At 50.9% G+C, this 20,743-nt stretch overlaps 1 protein-coding gene across 6 annotated transcripts in view; it reads right to left on the minus strand.

The window, feature by feature from the left end:
• The window catches only part of ZC3H7B (zinc finger CCCH-type containing 7B), a 59,598-nt gene that overhangs the window by 8,580 nt on the left and 30,275 nt on the right, over positions 1-20,743 (minus strand). For all 6 annotated transcript variants that reach the window (XM_032787488.2, XM_032787503.2, XM_032787476.2 and 3 more), the window contains 6 exons: positions 20,204-20,304; positions 19,518-19,699; positions 15,028-15,113; positions 8,115-8,248; positions 3,381-3,486; positions 293-401 (listed from right to left, as the gene is read on the minus strand). In XM_032787488.2, coding sequence (XP_032643379.1) covers positions 293-401; positions 3,381-3,486; positions 8,115-8,248; positions 15,028-15,113; positions 19,518-19,699; positions 20,204-20,304 — 718 coding nt within the window. The remainder of the gene's footprint in view (positions 1-292; positions 402-3,380; positions 3,487-8,114; positions 8,249-15,027; positions 15,114-19,517; positions 19,700-20,203; positions 20,305-20,743) is intronic.

Genomic DNA, 20,743 nt, shown 5'->3' on the forward strand with positions numbered 1-20,743 from the left:
GCTCGAGTAGCAGAGGAAGAGCAGAGCTGTGGAGCGGGCAGGTGAGAATGGAATAGCACTGGGTGCAGGACTAGGGTACACTGGCGGAAGGGTGATTGTGCAGCTGTGCGTGGCTGTTTGAACAGCTCTAGCTCATGCTCTGAAAGTCTCATTTTTCGGAGTAATTTCACCCGCCTGCTGGAAAGACGGGGGTGCTCGACGTCCTTTCCAGCTCTGGGACGCTGGGGAGAAGAGGTGTAACACACCCTGTGCTCTTCAGTGTTCCTGTTCCTGCCCCCACCTCACCACTCACTTTTATTTTCTTTCATGAAGGTCCACATGTCTCTCTCCTCAGGGCTGTGGGCAAAGGAGCAGTTCCCAACATACTGGCACTTCCTGCCGTTTTGTGCATGGATACACAGCTGTCAAGAGACAGAAAAGAAAACACAGTCCCCACCACCCCACCCAGACCCTTCTGGTTAGAGAAAGAGAAAGGGGCAGACCAAGCAGCAAAGGCACCGAGCAGGTGATGCCGATCACTTGTGCCTCTTCTCCCTAGGTCCCCTAAGACTTGAGGGAGGAGATCTCTGTATAAAATGTACAGGAGGCTTGAGTTCAGTGACTGTCCTCTCACTACCTAGCCACCAAACCCATGGCTTGCCCGCTTACAGGTAAGGTTACTCATGGAGCCAGGTGAGGTGGTGGAAAGCAACTTATGCTAACCCAGCAGCGGCGTCTGAAGGGGACTCTCACCCATGTCCTCTCCAGCCTGACAGATGGAGGTCTTGAAGGGGTGGAGAGGCTTTCAGAGGAAAGTGGAGAGATGCCCAAGGCGAGTTTAGATTGATTCGGAGCAAAAGTTCCCAATGACAAAACTCTAGTAAGAACAGCAAAGAGCTTTCCCTACACATGTCCAGCCCACCCTTTGCTAGTTACCCACTCTCCCCCTTTCCTCCTGTAAAACAGTCCTACCCAGAAGAATCTGGAGGAGTCAGCGAATGGAGGGTGGCATGCAGAGCCTCTTCTCTCCATTCTTTCATCCGACGTAGTGAGTATTCACCCACAAAAGCTCATGCTCCAATACATCTGTTAGTCTATAATGTACTACAGGACTCTGCTGCTTCCTCTCCATTCATGGCTGTCCTTATGCACAGCCAAAGCAAACAGCTGGTTGGAGCCCTGCCTCCTTCGCAACTCACCGGCTGACCTTATCTCCTGCTTCAGCATCAGGAAATAGCTCCCTCCTAGATCTCGTCCCCTCTTCCAGCAACCGGACTGGAAGCGGAGAAAACTTATGGCTGGGTTCCCCCCATTTCAGCAGCTTAGGCCCTGCAAACTGTCAAGCTAGCCCTGACTATGCTGATGGCTGAAATCCAGCCCAGATCAGCAGTGACCCCTGTTGCCCACTAGGAAGCTGCAACATGGCCCCACATGAAATGAGCAAGGCATGGTATGAAGAAGGGAAACTGTCTTTTGGAAGCACCTGAACGCAGAGGTTTTCTGACACTGCAGCCCGGGTGGAGGGGGGGGGGGGGCAGGGGCAGAAGAAGTGGGGGATGAGGGCATGTCTACCTTGCAAATACCATCCCCGCTGTTGACACACCGACCCCTTGTTGCAGCCTCAGCAGAAGGGCCAGAGCCTGAAGGCGTCACTGGAGACATAGCCATTCATTCGCCCATTGGAAGCGAGAGAGACAGTAGCAGGGCCGGGGCGGGAAGCTTGCACTCTTGCTGCCCATGCACTGCCTACTGTGGGAACAAACCGAAGGGTTCACTCCCTAGCAAAGACTACCTACCCATGTGCACCTACACAGGAAAGAGAGGAAAAGCCCCCCAGACACTCCAGTGACATCAGTGCCAGTGGCAGTGTTTGGGGCCGCAGGTCCAGGACTCCCTCACGAGCTCAGGAAGAATTCAGAGACACGCCCAAGGCTCTTGTCAGGCCCTTTTCTCAGGACACACTTTACAGACTCACAAAACAAAAGCTACCACCCTAGAGCACATGTGCTGCCCCCGCTCAGGGGTCCTTCCTTCTGCAGCTCTCCCATTGGGCACCCCCCTTCCTCTAAAAGCCCTGCTGAGCCACGTGACAGGCAGGCCTTAGCCCTCTCCTGGCCATGCCTCCCTGTCACAGGCTCTTTAGTGGAGGCACGGTGGAGAAAACAAAGGGATACTCCTTCTGCCAGACACTGGCTCCCATTTCCCGTAGCACTCATGCCTCCTTTTGCACTACGGGGAATCTTAAAAACAAAACCCCAAGTCAGCTAAGCTGCAAGTCCACACCCTTCTCCTCTCCCTACCCCACAGCTGGGATCTCCCCTGGGTGACATCTCAGCAGCAACTTAGTCTGACCTATCGCCCCCTTCCGCCGCCAACGCACACATGATTTTGGCTTTGGGCTGAGAGGGGAGACACACAAAATCTGATTAGAAACAGACTGAAAAACCCAGGACAGTTTCCCGGAAGTCAGCGGCCACTCTGGGAAGAAACTCCCACTCCCCCAGGCACCACCTATGACTGCCATGGCAGCACATGGAAATCTTTCATTATGAGGCAACGGAACACACTCAAGCAGCTGAGTGATCCAACTGACTGAGAGATCACTGGTGCTTTACAGCTACCCTGGCTGTGAGCAGGATAAGGGGACCCCCAGCATTTTCACATGGGCTCCCCTCTGGCTCTAGATTAAGAGACGGCAGACACTTCTTCACTGAGGGGAGGGGAGCCCTCCGTTAACTATGGCTGGGACCTCCTCCTCCTCCCCTGAGGCAGAAAGGAGAAGAAGAGCGCTATCGCACCTCCCATCACATGCTGAGCTGGGATTGGGCTTCACAGCTTTTCATGTCACTCTGGGGTTTTAATTAGGGTGTGGTTTGTTTGTTTTTTTTAAAAAAAAACATCGGTTTTCAAATCACCTTTCAAGTGAGCTGTAAAAACTGGTAGAAGAGGCTGGATTGGAACCCTAGGAGACTAGTGCACTCTGTTTACCAGCAGAACAGGTGCCTGCTTTTGCTATACAACACAAGCTTACCCTGTGCCTACTGCCCCACCTGTGACCTGGCCTGGAAAGGCATGACTTAAAGAGAAGGGCAAGACCCCAACCCCATCCCCATCGCTGACCAGTCCTATAGGCGGTGATGGTGTTAAGGGCAGTGTCAAAACCCTAGCTGCAGGAGTCCTTTCATACCATGCTACGGAGCTGGCTGTTTGAGATGGAACTAATCTCTCTTCGCTTTCAGTTGGTCTCTGCTTTCCACCTGGGTCCACGTCTACCTACTCACCTGTCCATTTACAAAGCACCTGCCCCACGAGCATCGAAGCACTGGTTCCATGCTCGGTGCATGCAGTGTTGCGATAGGAAGGGAGAGGATTCTGGAGCCGCGAAGGGGTACAGGGCTTACATCATATTGCTGTGGGAAGTTGCGGATGGAAGGCAGCGGTCGGACAGACACCCACTTCCTCTTTGCTTTGGACATCACCAGCAGGACACGACGCTCCTTTGTCCAGCTAGGAAATGGGGAGGGGGAATTAAAACAAAAAGGAGGGGAAGCAAAGGGGGTTTAAAATATCCCATCAGCACACCAGAACCATCACTCAGCTTGTCCCTTGCACTGGCTGGTAGCCATGTGCTACACTACACTAGACACACTAGAAGAAGAACAGAATGTAGCTCTACAGGGTGAGCCAAAAGGGATCCTTTCCTCCCGCTTCCCCCTGCCCCCGTGCCACTTGTGAGGGGCTGAACACCTCCCACATTCCATCCCCAGGAGTGGCTGAACCAGTTCTGGTCTATGCAGTCTGTAAGACACTTCGGGACCCTTCAGGGGGAGAGCTGCTGTAGAACTACAGGTCCTTACACACATACACGGCAATGTGAACAAGATCCTACAGTTAGGCAGATCACTCTTCCACAATGTCCTACAAAAGGATCTGAAGAGGGTATTGTGGCAAAAAAATCCCAGACAGAGAAATGGCATCTCAGAAAGGGAAAGCAACCGTCCCTCTCTATGTGGCACTGAGGAGACCTCTCCTAGAGCACTGCATTCACAGAACAAGGCAGACAAATTGGATGCCTTTCAGAGAAATGCAACAAAAATGATCAAAGGGCTCATTTAAAAAGGATGTAAAGCATACACCATGGCTAAAATGACAACCAATGGCGATAGGATTGCCGTCTACAAACAGCTGACGTCTAGAAACAAGTTTGGAGAAGAATTGTTTTGGGTGCTCCAGCTGAGTATAGCTAGGAGAGATGGGATGAACTGAACAAAGGGAGAATGGAGGCTCCCTCTACTCTAGCTTGTAAGCTCCTAGAGAGAGGACTGTTTTTCTCTCTGCAAAGTGCCATGCCCAAAGAGGACCCTGCACACAAATGATAAATAATAGAACCTGACTGCAGAAAAAACCCAGTCACCTACCTTTCGTAACTGTTGTTCTTCAAGACGCGTTGCTCATGTCCATTCCATTCTAGGTGTGCGCGCACCCACACGCACAGTCGTCAGATATTTTTGCCTTAGCGGTATCTGTAGGGCCGGCTGTGGCACCCCTTGAGTGCCGCACTCATGCGCAGGTATACTAGGTGCCGCTGGCCCTATGCCCTCTGAGTTCCTTCTTGTTGACTACTCTGACAGAGGGGTAGGAGGGCTGGTAATGGAATGGAAATGAGCAACATCTCGAAGAACAATAATTACAAAAAGGTAGGTAACCATTTTTCCTTCGAGTGCTTGCTCGTGTCGATTCCATTCTAGGTAGCTCACAAGCAGTATCAATGGAGCTGGGCTCCAAGTTCAAGGTCTTGCAGCTTGCAGCACTGCTCTGCCAAAGCCAGCGTTATCTCAAGCCTGCTGGGTAAGCGCATACTGAGACGCGAACGTGGGGATAGACGACCGGGTAGTGGCCCTACAGAACTTTTGGATTGGCACCTGTGCCAGGAAGGCCGCTGACACTTGCGCCCTAGCCGAGTGTGACGTCACGACTGCTGGTGGAAACACCTTGGAAGCAGCCCATGATCCAGGACAAAATCCTCTGAGCAGACACTGGGCCACCTTTCATTCTGCCTGCCATTGCAATGAACAACTGCGCTGAATTATGGAACAGCTTCGTTCTATCTACGTAGAAGGCCAGCGCCCTCCTGACATCCAGGGTGTGTAGCCTGCGCTCCTTATCTGATGTATGAGGCTTTGGAAAGAAAACGGGTAAATATATGTCCTGGTCATTATGAAACTGGGAAACTACCTTAGGCTGAAATTCCAGGTGCAGTTGTAACTGGACCGTATCCTTGTACGAGACGGTCTAGGACAGCTCTGAAGTAAGGGCCCTGATCTCGGACACCCTGTGGGCCAACATTATCACAACCAGGAACGAAACCTTCCAGGAGAGAAGCAGAAAGCCAGAGGTTCAAAGGGAGGCCCTAGACACCTCAACAGCATGCGATTCAGGTCCCAGGGAGGGATGGGATCCTGGACGTGCGGGTAGAGACACTCCAGGCCTTTCAAAATCCATGCTGTCACATCACCAGGGAAGACTGACTTGCCTTGGAATGGATGGAAAGCCAAGACAGCAGCCAGGTGGACTGCGATCCATGACAGGGACAAACCTTGGAGTTTAAGGTGCAGCAGATAATCCAGATCTCCTGCAGTGGGGCCTCCTCGGCTCAGATACGCCGTTCAGAGGCCCAGCACGTGAACCTTTTCCATTTTGCCAGGTAAGTCGCTTTGGTGGAGGGTTTCCTGCTACTCAGAAAGACCTGCCCGTTTGCCCACGCTTAGCCATGTGATAGCCAAGCCGTCAAGTGCAGCACCACCAGGTTCTGGCGCAAAAGGCTGCCATGGTTCTGGGACAGCAGATCCAGCCAGAGGGACAGCTGCAGCAGGGTGGCTACTGAAAGGCTCAACAACATGCCGAAGCAGTGCTGGTGAGGCCACGCAGGGGCTATTAGGATCATTCTTGCACTGGCTTGCTTGATCTTCACAGAGACCCTGTGAGCCAACGGCACTGGCAGGAAAGCAAACATCAGCGCCCCCGACCACGGAATGAGAAAAGCGTCTGATAAGGAGCCCCTGTCCATCCCCTGGATCGAACAGAACATGTGGCATTTTCTGTTCTGGAAGATTATGCTGACCATCTCCAGATGGAGTGACCACACATAGCGAGATGAGAAAGTCCTGCTAGGGTGATCTGCTAGGACGTCCCTGGTTCCAGGCAGGTGCATGGCTACCACATGAATGGCATGCCACACACAAAAATCCCAGAAGGTGGAGAGTTTCTTGACAAAGGGCCGAAGACCTGGCACTGCCCTGCCTGTTGATGTAATACATCACTACAGTATTGTCCGTCAGGATCTGCACCACCTTGCCCTTCAGGTGGGGCAAGAAAGTTGCAGAGTATAGCCCTGAGATACTATGTCCAGCACCCAGCAGTCCGCGACCGAACAGTAGGGATGAAGATGATTGAAGAAAGAACAAGATAGATCCAGGGAATTGACTGGGGCATCGCTCTCGAGCACGCCTTCAAAATGAGCATTTCTGGCCCCAGGACACTTTGCCAGGCCGGGCTGGGCAGGTGAGCAGGCAGCGATGATGACTAAAGCTCATCTCTCTATCCCTTCTCCTTGCACACCCCGACGAGGATGCCAAGGCCTTGGTGATGGGGGTAGCTGGAACTGCTTCCTTGCAGACTGTGGCATATGCATGCCCACAGATTGAAGGGTGGCCCAAGTGTCCTTTAACCTGTGCAGCCTCACAACAGTCTGCTTCGAAAAGAGATTATTCTCATCAAATGGGAGGTCCTGGATTGAGGTCTGCAGACTGCCGGCCTGTCCCAAGAGATGAAGCCAGGAGCTGCGCCTCATGACCATCGCGACCACCCTAGCTGCTGAATCCGCCATGTCCCATGCCGTCTGGAGAGAGGCCCTAGCCACCGCGGTGCCTCTTCAACCAGAGTGCCAAATTCCTGGGACAAACCGTAAGGGAGAGACTCCTTGAGCTTATGGAGGAAGTCCCACAAGTTAAAAAACTGTACCTGCCAGAGAGAGCCTATTGGTTTGCCGCCTGGAATTGCAGGCTGGATGTTGAATAAATTCTTCTTCCAAACAGGTCCAGTTTTTTGGCCTTTTTATTTTTGGGAGTTGAACTAGTGTGCCCCTGCTTGTCCTTTTTGTTGGCCATAGAGACGGGCTGGCTTGCCCTTGTAGGCAGACTTTGCCGCTTCTTGGAGCCATGTGGACGTGCCTTCCCGTGCCATGTCCACATGGCTCCAGAGTGCCCCAAACTGGGTCTTTTACCCAATGCCCCATGGCCCCTCTTGCCTGGTGCTGGGGAGCCGTGCTGCTGCTTTTTCTTTTTGGGCACTGGCGACGGGGAGCAGTGCCAGGGGTGTACTGAGGCCAAGGTACTAGGTGAGTCTTGGTGGGATGGCTCGGAAGCCGGATGTAGGGCAGCCTCCATGAGGAGAGCCTGCAAACAAATATCCCGCTCTGAGTCCTGGGTCAAAATTCTTTACAAATATGACACTCGTCCTTCACATGTGATTCTAAGCACTTTAGGCAGCTGCTGTGGGGATCACTTACAGGCATAGGCCTGTTACAGTCTGTGCAGGGCTTAAATCCCGGAGACTGGGGCGTGCCCCGCTGGGACTCTAACTTCTAACTACACTTAACAGCTACTTAACAGCAACTACTATGTACAACTATTTAAAGACCTTAAGGCTCGAAGTCGGAAGAAACGTAACTGCGAGCCCTTGCTATGCAAGAAAAGGAGCTCCAACCAACCACCCCGGACAGTAAAAAGAAATGGAGAGGGCGTGGGACTGGTGGCACCTGATATACCGACATATGAGCGTGGCACTCAAGGGGGCGCCACAGCCAACCCTACAGATACTGCCAAGGCAAACATATCTGACAATGGGGCATGTGGGTGTGTACGCATGTATGACACAAGCAAGCACTCAAAGAAAGTCTGCTAATGGTGATGTCTATAAAACTGGAACAGACTCCCCAAGGGAACAGTCTGCCAAGATGGAAGCCCCCACAGATATTTCAAAGTAGCCTGTACAAAGCACTGGAGAATGAATATATGGCAGGGGGAAATCCTGCACTGAGGCTAAGGGGACACAGAAGAGAGGACAAGAACACTCACCAGTGGCGGGCTTTGGCACTACAGTACTTGAGGTCCTTGTCTGGCTCCACCACCTGCCCGTTCCTCCAGCATTGGCCACACACAAATTTCATCTGGAGATCAAAGCTGCTTGACGTCGGACCCCGGGGGGCAGCCTGTGAAGGATCACATGAAGACACAGGATTCAGGTACATGGACCTCAACATCTTGCTGCTGTCAGTACTGTGTACAGGCACAGGATCATACACACGTTTGCCCTGGGATAGATGCCTTTCCCCATAGGCACTTGTACACTACAGCAAAGTGCACAGTATAAAAGCCAAGACAGAGGCAGGTTGAGCTCTCATTTGGCAGTACAAGCCATTGGTCCATCAAGATACCAGATTAGATCAAACCACTGGTCTGTTTAGCCTGGTTTCATACCTCCTGCCATATGATATAGGGCCATTGATCACTCCTGTCTGTAACTTCTCTCTAATAGTGGCCAAATCCAGGTCTTCAGAGGAAGACACAACCACCTCACAATGCACTTGAACAGGCCACACACACCACTAGTGCTGACCGAGGGTTCAATCCAGGCCCGCTGATGCAGCTGCAGACAAGGGATAGGGATTCATTCGCAGGCAGGGTGAGGGACATCTAAAATGAATCTCCAGAGGATGCTGTCTATCTGGGGAAAGCCGTTTAGAGTCATAGTTTGGGCCCCTCAGGAGCTCTGTTAGCAGAGGAGGCCCCCCCCGGGCTGCACTGAATTAACATGTCTCCTGGCCACACTACATCCAGCCACTGCCACCCACTTTTGGGTCACAGCTGGATGATGTAGGCCCCACCTTGTGCCTCTAAACTCCTTTGTGGGCATAATTCCCACCCCTGAGGTTCCTGTGCCCTGAGTTGCACAGCTGGACTCAACCCATCAGCCTATTAACCAACACGTGACCCAAAGCCTGAGAATTCACAGGCCTTACATCACGATCCCTAGCTGAAAGAGTCACAAAATGTCCCTAGTCCTTTCATATGCTCTCGAGGGAGGAAGGACGGTTGGTCATACAATTAAGATACACAATTTGCAATCAAGAGGCCTGAATTCTCTACCTGCCTCTTCCACGTACTTACATCAGAGTGGCATTTTGAATTTGCACCACTAAACGTGGGCACTTATATCTGCAACAACAGGGAAAACATGATGTTTGAGTCTACAGCTCATTTCCCAAGGAAGAAGCAAACACAGATGCAAGGAGCTACGCTCAGCAGCCAACCACATGGGGTGCAGCCAAGAATCCAGAGCCAAGACAAAATTTCCAAAGGAGCACTCCTAGAGGCGAGCAGGCTGTGGAGCCCAATGATTTTGTGCCATTACATGCGACTGTCTGCCTGTGCCAGCTGTCCCACATTGACTCTCTTATTCTGGGCATTTACCAGAGAGCAGACAGAAGAAAACCATCTCCAGGAGCAGCAGGTTTTAGTCAGTTTGCTCAATAGCAATGTGGATCCTAGGGACATTTGGGCCAATATTTGGCAGGTGGTGACAACAGACCAAACGTCCAATGGACAATGCAGAGTCCTCCAGTTGGCAGACTCAGTTCTTCTCATTGAGGCAGATCTGGTGGCATATTCATTTTCACCAGCCCTGCAAGGTCTGCTGTATTATCCTGCCATGTGGTGTATTTCATAACATGGCCATGAGATGCAGGTTAGCTCTACCAGACAGGCCAGACTGATGTGTCAGATCCAGAGCATGACTACATTCACTGATCTGAGAGGATTAGCTGAAAAATTCTTAACAGTGTCCGGCTGCTATTCCGAGAACTTCAGGCAGTAACTAACCAAACATGTTTTCTGAGGCGAGTAGTGCAAAGATCTTGCATATTTACTGTGACAATAAGGGTCCAGACACCCCACGGGGAGAACAGAAAGTTTAAACCCACAAAATAAGCCATTAAACCAACTGATTTAGAGCATAATACAATACGCAAAATATATCAGGTCTTTCACGAAAGTTTGTCTGAACTTGCTCGGTCAGTATGAGATATGTATACAGAAGATTATGAATCCATGTATATAGAAAACTGCGCCCAGAATCTGTACTATGACTCCAACTACATAACACAGCTGTGAGCAATCAGAAAGGGAAAGGGGCGCCACACAAGCCAGGCGTTTTTACATGAAACTGGCTTTTCTTTTTTCTCAACCCAGGAAAAGGCAATGATGGACCATTAGCATTAATGGGAAGGCACAGGGACAGCCTGGCTACCAAGCCAAGAAGGAACTTCCCCACTCTGGCTAAGCAAGAGTCGTCATGCACAGAGAGAAAATAAAAGGGAAACCTTTTAAAAGCTTGAAACTGAGGGCCTGTCTACACTTAAAAGGCTACAATAGCACAGCTCCGCTGCTGTAGTGCTTCAGTGCAGATAACACCCACCCAGACGGGAAGGGTTCTCCCGTTGGGATAGGTATCCACCTCCCCGAGAGGCGGTAGCTAGGCTGACAGAAGAATTATTTTGCCAGCCTAAGGCTGTCTACATGGTAACTTAGGTCAGCTTAATTATGCTGTTCAGGAGCATGGATGTTCCACATCCCTGAGCGACATAGTTAAACCAGCCTAATTTTCCAGTGTAGACCAGGTCTGAGGTTTTTTATCCACAACTTGAGGGACAGTCTCTAGATAGGAGGCTGCCCATGAATGCTGGATCCCTCCTATAGCTAGAGGGTATGTGGAGAAACTGTTTAAGGGCAATAGGTAACTTGTATTTGAAAAGGGATTTTATCTAATACAGAAGTGTAATGTCGGAGGCTGCGTCTATGTCTATGTAACTTGTACAGGTTTTCACACCTTTACGATTTCATCTTTGAACCTCTGGTTTTTCTATTAAACAAAAGTTTTTTTTGTTTATTTTTACCCCAAGCCAGTCTCTAGCGTGCAAACTGAGTGGAGCATGGGGGCCAAAGTGAATTGATAACCAAGAGCCAGTTTCATGCCTTTAGGGGTGAGGGACAAGATGGGAATAGTATGAGCATCTGGTACTTAAGAACTTGGGGAGGATGGCTTTGGGACTGGAAGGGCAGGTGGTGTCTTTCCGCAAGGAGCACCTAGGCTGGTGAAAGGCAGGGGGAGACCTTGTGCTTGTGGGCAGGCTACTAGTGTCAGGGCATTAAACCACAGCTGCACAGCACAGAGACACAAGGTTACAGGGAGGCAGCGACAGAACCCCTAACCGGGCGGGTGATCCCCAGAACATCACACTGACCACGTGCAGTAAATCCGGCATGCATGCATGCATGCTCAGAGGGAACTGGACGTAAAGACTCAAGCAGCTGCTGCTATACACAGCTGTATTTGTAAGGACATGCTACACGCCTGGCAGACTGGTAATCAAACAAATTGCCATGACATGGAAATTAGGGTCTCGAGAGGTTGCTACACATTAAGTTAGTCAAAGGGCCTTCAGGTTACAACAGCGCCCAATGTTATGAAGCCACCACAGAACACTACAACAAAATTAGCTACTAAACTGTAGCAACGAAATGAATCAAGACTTTGGCATGGCCATTCTCAGCTTCATGTTCTAAATAAGGCATCAGACACATTATAAAAGGAGGCAAAAAAATTCTCCTTCCCACATTTTCCCCTCAGTGCCTAGGCTACCAACTCTGATGCTTACCTCAGATGTTGTTCAGCAGCTGGCCACTGTGATGTGGCACAGTAACTTCTGGAGTCGCAAAGACCTCCGGGAGTCCGAGTAAGTCTACTGCAGAGTCCCCAAACCACCTCCTCTCCCACCCACAACCAGCAGCGGTTTGCCTCTGCACTGCAGAAGACTCTGATCAGAAACTCCTCTGACCAGCTCTGAGTGAATGGCCTGACAGCCACACATCCTCTGGGACTGAGCTGAGCTCCAGCACTAGCCTGAAGAGCAACCCGTTGGCATGTGGCACCTCCTGTGTGAACCTCCTCGTCTGCACACCATTTCAAGTCGGCCCAGCATTGCAGCCTTACACTGTTTTTCTCCAACCAGAGGCATCTAGCTGGTTTTGGGGCTCAGTTAGCTGCTGTGGCAGTTTAGGCTGCTCCTAACCGTATAGGAGATGCCTTGTTCCTGCTGTCTGAAGGACACTTGAGAAGCTGACCTTGGAGCTGTTTCAGTTAAGGGTGGGAGGAGGGGCTGGATTGCACAGTGCTCCTGGGAAGTTGTCTTTGCCATGCAGCTGAGTTCTGAGGCTGGGTGGATGCTATGCCAGATTAGCCTGCTCAGGCTGGAGAAAAATAAAGGCAAAAACAAACTTCTTTCTGCTGAGTGGGCTAGCCCTGCCCTGCAGTCTGCAGCAGCAAGTTGCTGACTCTCTTGAGCTTATTGTCTGAACACTCACTGGTGCCAGAGCTGTGATGTGTTGCCAGGCACGCATGTGGCTTTAATTGACTGCAGGAGAGTGTGTGTCTCTCTCTCTTTAAAGACACAAACGATGCCATGCACTGGGGCCAGGCTGGGGCACCAACCAGCTCCATGTTCGTGACAAGGGATGGCGTGATAAGCAAGCACCTTTCAGCCACACTGACAATGAATCCCACGTGTCCCACGACAAACACGGGGACATGGGCCCTGCAGCTCTGTTATGTTGCAGAACACCACAAAACTCAGTGCCTGGCTTTATGAGAACGTTAGCAAAGGGGCCTGGAAACTGTCAGCTTGGTCTTCAATCCCCACAGGCACTGATGTCCTCCCAATCCTGGCACTGCACATGTCGCTGCTATAGGCATTTAGCAACACGGGGAAACATGCATATTCCAGGTGTTAACTTCCTACTCCCCCAATTTTTGTCTTTATTGTTCGTACATTGTCCATTTTAGGACCTGATCCCTCTGCTAGGCCGAGGCACCTCAGTTCACAGTGATTCTGATGGGAGCTGAGGACGCTCAGTGTCTCACAGGACTGGACCCTAGCTTTTCAGCTCCGCAGGGAGGGAACTGGCTTCTGTGGTCTCCACACTGCCAACAAAGTATTGTTTCTCTGCCACCCAGGAACGGCCTCTACACCCTGGGTGAGCCACTCAACTTCTCAATACATTGCAGATGGAAGCAAGCCCCCCTTGTGGCGGGAGGGTTTAACAAGGCCTCCTCTGGCCCCCTCGGTGGGGTTTGTATGCCAAGGCCTTGCTTGGAGGCGTAAAGAGACTCTGCTCCTACTTTTCTCACCTTGTCATCTGCATCAAGCAATTAAAGGAGAGAGAACTCTGTGTTCTAATGCAAGAGCAGCCTTAATCTGACCCCAGGGTGGGGCCAGGCTCAGACGGTTACTCACCAGCTGGATTCTGCTCCACAATGCAAGCCACCATCACCAAGAAAGACAGCAAGTGGTTAAGGCTGCAGTTGCCTGACACCACCTAGACCCTACAGCTCAGAAGGAGGCAAATGTGGAGTGGTGCCCTCTGCTTAAACACTCCTCTCCAGGGTCAGCGCTGCCATGAAAGCCTGGTGGGAGGAGGAGTATGACTAGGGGATGAGGCAATGCCTTCCATCTGCTCTGCCCCCCAGCTTCCCCTGGGTTGGTTGCCTGGCATGACCAGCTTCACCAGCACCCAAGCTTGCATGTCCCCTGCAGTTGTTTTTAAATGGGCTCCTCTACCCTAAAAGGGTGTGTTTGAACCCGGCACCAGTATGACTATTACTGCTCCCCACGGGATCTGGCTTGCATGAGCAGGCTGTCCTTCCCTGCAGAGGTGACCCAAGGGCAGGAGGAATGCAGGGTCACATGCCCCCCTAGATTTCTCAGGCCACCCCTTGCTGGGATGCCCAGCAGCAAGGAGGCAGCAGCGCTCACCATGTGTCCGTGCAGCGTGGGGAGGGAGGAAGCAGCAGGGTGGCTGTGGACTGAGTTCCCCTGCCCACTACATGGGGCTGCTTCTCCTTCTCTGCTGCTAGAGTCCCAGCCCTTCCCGCTGCCTGCTTTGCAGGCCACCTGTTGAGGTGAGTTGAGGGGCATCTTCAAGATCGGGAAGAGGCGCTGCAACTTGGTGCCCAGCACCAGGCAGCTCAAGTGGAGCCCCACCTAGCCTGAGACCCAGGGGGTGAGTGAGGGGAGCAGGCTGGAGGGGAAGGGGGGCTGACCCTGCTGCTGCAATGCACCCCCAGCAGCAGCTTGCAGCTGCTGGGAGTGCATTGAAACAGCAGCAGCCTCCATTGTCTCTACTAAGGAGAAGGCGATTTGGGGGGTGTCACACCCCACTCCAACAGAAAGTTACTGATAATTCTGCAGCTTCTTGTTAACTGAGATGAGCCAGCCCCAAGCACTGTCCCACCCTGGCTCCACCCATCCCAGACTGCTCATCCCAGCAGGCCAGCTACAGGGCAGAGAGCAGGAGGAGGAGAAGGAGGAAGTTGCTGGTGTATATTGTCTACATACAGATCAAGTTTTAGGAGGACAGACTCGAAGGCAACATGAAGGGCAGTAACATGCCCTCACAGAACCTTTCAGTTGCGCGACACTCCCCCCCCCGCCCCGCACATTATCTACACTTATAGCTCATCTCTGATTCCTGCCCCCTCAATCACAACAGGCACCATCCTCTTTGCTCCACCCTAGGCACACAGCAGGGGGGAAGCAGCCCCCACCATGACTTGGAATGCGGGAAGTGATGCCTCATGCTAGAGAAGAAGCAGTCCCATCTTTTCCATGGCCGTGCAGAGCGCCATTCGCGCTGGGGTGTGGCAACTGCAGGGCTTCACCCTTCCCGGCAGAGCACCTCAGGTCCAGCCCAGACCGCTCACTCCCACCCTGCTCGCTATGGCGCACAGGAGGGCAAAGGGGGCCCTGGCAGCGCCATATTTTCTCTGATTGGTGGACAGCGGCAGTGGGTGGGGAAGGCACAGAACTGGCTAGAACAGGTGCGAGTAACAGCTCCAAAATCACAAACCAGTCCCAGGGTCCCCGTGGCTTCTTACCGTGCTGCTGGTGGCTTTGCTGGCATTCACCTCCATCAGCTGCCAGTACTTTTTAGACTCCTGGACAATATCTTCATGGGTCATCCCTGAAGACGACAAAGCAGAGACATGACTGAGCATCCCCACACCAGTCCGCTGACCCAGGCACCGAGGAGGGAGGAAGGGTGGTGTGGCTCCTTTCCCACCACCAGCCCAAAACTCCACTTCTATTAATGCTGCAGTTCAGGCCTGCATCACATGGATCTTTAGTTTACAGGCTAAAAAGGTGCTGGAGTCACATCCCTGGAGACTCCAGCCTTTTACTTATCACCAGAACAGGTTCACCACAGGCCAAAGAAGTTCACATTTCCTTCCCACTCACTCTCTCTCTCATCCACGTGAATTGACATCCGAGAGGAGAGAGAAGAATTCAGTCTCCATGACTCAGTCAGTCTTTGGCCTTCCTGCTGAGACAGCCACTGGCTCCTTGGGTGGCAATTTCTAAGACGTGGACACTTGTCCTACAAAAACTTGACGAAGACCCACCAAACGATTTCACTGAACATTGACCAGCCAGCAGAGGTCACGTACATTACTATCAGCCTTTGGCCGGATTGGAGCTGGTGCCTTAAGATAGAATGCTGCATACAGTAGAACATTAGCGTTAGGGACACGTCAGGAATGGAGGTTGTCCGTAATTCTGAAATGTCCACAACTCTGAACAACAGACTTCTGCCATGGGTGGGGGTAGGGAGTGTCATGGCTGCTGATCCTCAGGAGCCCGGGGCTCAGAGCTTCAGCCATGCAGCCGGCACTGGGGCTCAGGGATTCAGCTATAAGGGGGCTGTGAGGGGGGCCAGTTTCAACCCTAGCACTCCCCCCATACCTAATGCTCTGAGCCCCGGTGCCCCACAAAACCGAGCCCCAGCATGCCTCGATCTAAAGCCCTGAGCCCTGGTTCTCCAGTGGGTCAGAAGCCCTGACCACCCTGTCCAGAGTCTTGACCCCCCCCACCATGCAACTGCAACCCCAACCTCATCCCCCCTGAAGCCTTGAGCCCCAGGGCTAAAGTCCCAAGGCAGTAAATATTTGGGAGGGGGGGTGTAGATGTGTCTATCTGTCTCTCCGCTGCTGCCTAATGATGTCCGGTTCCAGAAGGTGTCCGGTTGACCGGTAAGTCCAGAACTCTGGTGTTCGTATCTTTGAGGTTCTGCTGTATATCACATTCCCCTGAGTCAACCAGTCTCTCATCGATCCTGAAAGTCTAAGCTAATTCTTGGCTCCCAGATTCAGTCTGTTTATGGTAAGTCACCCAGTTTTGATTAGGGGACTTAACAAATCCACTTAAAACAAAAAAACAAAACCCAAATAGCAAGCTGTACATTTTACTGGATACCAACAATGGTTCCTCCCACTAACAAGACATTCACATATTTGGTTGAAGATATGGTTTTTGTTCCAGTATAGCTATATTGGTTAGGGGTATGATTGTTTACCAGTATAGCTCTTAGTGTGGACAGTTATATCGGTATAAAGATACCTTATACTAGCATAGCTTTTCCTGTATAGGAAGAGGAATAACCATATTTATACCAGTAAAACTGTATGCAGTACACAACTTATGCGTATTGATGAGCCACAAGGGCTGAGCCACACACAAACCACCACTAAGTAACTAAATCAGGTATAATTCACACCTCGTCGTACTTTGCTGCAAGTCTGTGTGTAGACACTCTTGTTTCAAAATAAATGTCCTATTTCAATTTTGTTAAAGTTGGCAAGAAAGAGACTCTTACAGAAACATTGCCTTAGTAACAAATTATCTCAGGAGTTAACTCCTTGATCGGTTCAAGGATCTGAACCAGAACCTTTGCCAACACTACCAGAGTGGAGACAACCAACTAGCATTAAGATTCTCGGCACATCAAACAGTGAGAACTTGTTAATTTTCTAGCAGACGTACAAGCATGTAGTCAATGGAGCACTATGTGGTGAGACATCTTTAAACTACCTGGGTTACTGCCAAGCCTAATTATCTCATTGCTATGCACTTTAGAGATGGCATACAAAGCATGTTTAAGATGTCTGACCAATTTCCAGCTCACTGAAACCAAAAACACCAGAGGGCTGCTTTAATAAAGCCCCACTGATAAGGAAAGGCAGCAAGGCAGTATATATTAAAGTTACTAAAAGCTGTTATGTTAGCTTTGCTATTACAGAGTACCACATGAATGCTCTCTCTTCTCTGAGAACCTGTGTAGCCCAGAAGTCTGGAAGCCAGGAAACTCTGTACTTCTTATGACCTGCTGTGTGGCCCTGGACAAGAAAGAATATTCTGTGCCTCAGCTCCCCCATCTATGAAATAATACCATCTGGCAGCTTTCCAGGCATGTTGGGGCATTCATTTTGTTAAAAGTCTGTACAGTGCATTGAGGAAACCCAAAGCACTAGGTAAGCATTTTTATTATTCAAGCACACCCAGAAATGCCTCTGGAGCAGCAGCTGCCCTGTGTTTGGCACTCAAACCAGTGTTTTGCTGGTTATCTCCTTGTTGATACAATGTGGTGTTAGCCCGCCCCCAGAGAAGACTGCATAATGTCATTCTGGATCCACTTCTCCTGGCCCTCACGCATTCTGCAATTCCAGAACGTAGGGTAAAACCAACCTCTTACCAGAAGATCCTGCTCAAAATATCTTTTTAGTTTTAAAATTACATTTCTTGAGTGTAAACAGTGCGGTCCTCTTGAGTCTGCAGACAACCTAAAACAATGTCTCAGAGGTGTGAACTGCCAAAGCAGCTCAATGGGATAGGAATGCTGAAACCTAAAGCCAACTATTTACATTTCGACATTGTCAGCTATTTCACCCTCCTCTGTACCATCCTCCAGTATGGAGGGCAACCACCCAAGGAGTCCAAAATACCCCAAGTATTGTTGGATGGTGGCAAAAGAATGCCCATTACCATCTGCTACTTGCCAGAAGATTGCACCCATCTGGCTGCGGTGGCCCAGGCACGTGTCCTCCAGGCTTCACTAGTGCAATTCATCAGCCCTAGGACAAAGCCTGAGAAAGTTCAAGTGGCTACAAAATGCAGCAGCCCACCTGCTTAGCAACATAGGTCACTGTGAACACATCACCTCCAGCACAACCACCCTTGCACTGGCTCACCAGTGAACAGAGTCCAACTCAAGCTCCCAGCCCTGCCGGTCCAAATTCTCCATGGGATTGGCCCTAGGTCCCCAAGAGAGCCTCTCTCCCTCCGTAACCATGAACTGCCATGGCAGCTACATTTCACTGGGACCATCAGCCATGGAGGACAGGCTCTGAGTGAGCTGGAGACAAAAAAAAACAAACTTTCCCAGGGACTGCCCTTAGATAACAGCACTCACTCCTGCAAAGAGAAAGGAATGAGCATGGAGCAAGTCCCCTGCACAACTAAATGCAAAACCCACATCCTCTCCTCACACACAGACACACATTAACTCACACCCAGGCTGAGGAGGAGGATGAAGATTATATTCGTTATTTCTCTTTTTACATACTCTAGAGGCGCTTAAATACTACAGAGCCCATCAGTACGACAGGCCACACAAGCACCGTGAGAGACAGGCAGATATTTCTCTGCTTTCCCCTCCGGATGGGCACCAAGTGGAACTGCCACAGGTTTAGGAGCCTGCCTAAATGGCGGTTGCCTGCCTAAACAGGTCTTCTCATTTCAGCCAAACTCCTCCAAGAACACTACTGGGTTCTCCATCAACTGTTCCAACTCAGGAAAAAGAGTCGGGCTTCATCCTGGGACAGGTCAGTGAAAAATCTCTGCTCAGCATGCAGTGAGTCAGAGAATCAGACAAAGCACTTGGAGGGGAGAGAAAAAAAATCAGAAGAGATCTCTGTGCCATTATGCAAGTGACCTGAATTGAAGAGCGTGCTCCAAGAGGGGGCGGATGGCCTATTGCCAACTACTTAGTTTCCATTACAGCCTCTTGGGAGTGGCTTTATCAAAAGGTTTTTCAAATGTTCAAAGAAATCCCACTGGTTACCACTATTTTGTGAATATGTACAAAGAAGCAAAACAGAGAGGCCTAATTTCCTTTCACTGCAGCTGAGCCAGCTTGTCACTGCCATGTCCCGATCACCTAGCTGTTCTAGGACGCTGCTTCTAAAGACCATTTCCTCCAACACACAAAGCCCTGAGGTAAAGGCTCGCTGGGCTAGAATTCCTAGGATTGTCCCTAGACAGACAAACCTGGCAACCACACTGGAAGGGCCAACCTCTCAGTCAGAGCATTTCACAGTCCACCTCTATCTCCCAGAAGCTGGGAGAGGGAAGGGAGGGGTTGGAGTGCATGTACTGAGAGAGAACATAACATTTCCTGAACTCTGACAGAGCCCCCTGCCAGGCCCTCTCTCTGTCCCCAGTGGCACAGTAGCTGGGCTGGAGAAGGCACGAGCACACGCTCTCTGCTTCTCTTCCCTCCCACCCCCACAGCCGCACCCAGTGGCGCGCTTACCCGAGTATTGCTGCAGCAGCCAGACCTTGAGCTCGATGAAGCTGTGAGCGAAGTGGCAGCTGTCCTCGCGCAAGCAGCCATAGCGCACCTCATGCCGGCACACGTCAAACTGGAAGTGCTCCTGGAACTGGCGGATCTTAGAGTATTTCAGGGAGGTGGAACGCACAATATGAACCAAACACCTGCAGTGGGGAAACACCCAAGCCAGAGAAACACAAAGGATCAATGGATCGACTCTTCACCCCTCCTCCTCCCTCCATTCACCGAGCCAGCTGAGGCACGGGTGGGTGTTAAAGCCGATCCTAGGAGTCACTAACAATCTGCAATGAGCAGACATTTGCACAGGTGGATCCAAGCCCTGGGTCATGACTTGTACCCAACCCTGGAGCACTTCAGGCAGACACTTTGTACCACCTTGTTTAAAATATCTGACCTCTGAACCCCTGTGCAACATAGGCCAGATCCAACCTCACTGGAGTCAACTGTGATCTTTCCACTGACATCAATGGGCTCTGATCTGGCTCCAAATCCCTTGGCACCAGGTGTCAGCCATGCAGCGCAACATATCACACCTTGTGCTTTCATGTGCTGGGGCTGAGAGGAAGAAATGGGCAAGTAACCGGAGCTAGCTGGCGGGGCACTAGTGGGGTTACTCTGGCAGGCACCGCACGGGCCAGTTCACTCACTTGTTGTCATAGAAGCTGTGTTTGGCAGCAAGGTTGGAGCAGACAGCTGGAGAGTCCTTGGTACCTTTGCTGATTATCCGGGGTTTGCTGTCAAAACAGATCTGAGAAGGGAAGAAACAGCACACTACGAAATCTCAGAGAGCAGGAAAAAGGAGAGATGCTGCCAGAGATCTCACCCAGACTGGGATCATTTCACTTGGAAGGGAGAAGAGCCAAAGGGAACTTACTCAAGAGGTCCAAAAATTAGAATAAGCCTGATGGAAACTTAAGCCGTAGAGCTTGGAAACCAGTAAACAAACAAAATTTTTGGCTTTTTTTTTTTTTTGACATTCCAATAGTTTTTTCATCACAGCTGGAAAAATTTCAACCAGGTCAACTTATAATTCCCTTCCTTGGATCCAAAAATGCAAAAACAAGGGGAAATGACAGGGGAAATTAAAGACAAGTGAGTCAAAAACAAAAAAGTTATGTTCCTTTACATACATACACACACACACAGTCACCCTGGGGAACGTGCTGCTGCAGGAGGCCAAGACAGTG

The sequence above is a fragment of the Chelonoidis abingdonii genome, chromosome 1 (genome assembly GCF_003597395.2).
Source record: "Chelonoidis abingdonii isolate Lonesome George chromosome 1, CheloAbing_2.0, whole genome shotgun sequence".
Taxonomy (NCBI): Eukaryota; Metazoa; Chordata; order Testudines; family Testudinidae; genus Chelonoidis; species Chelonoidis abingdonii.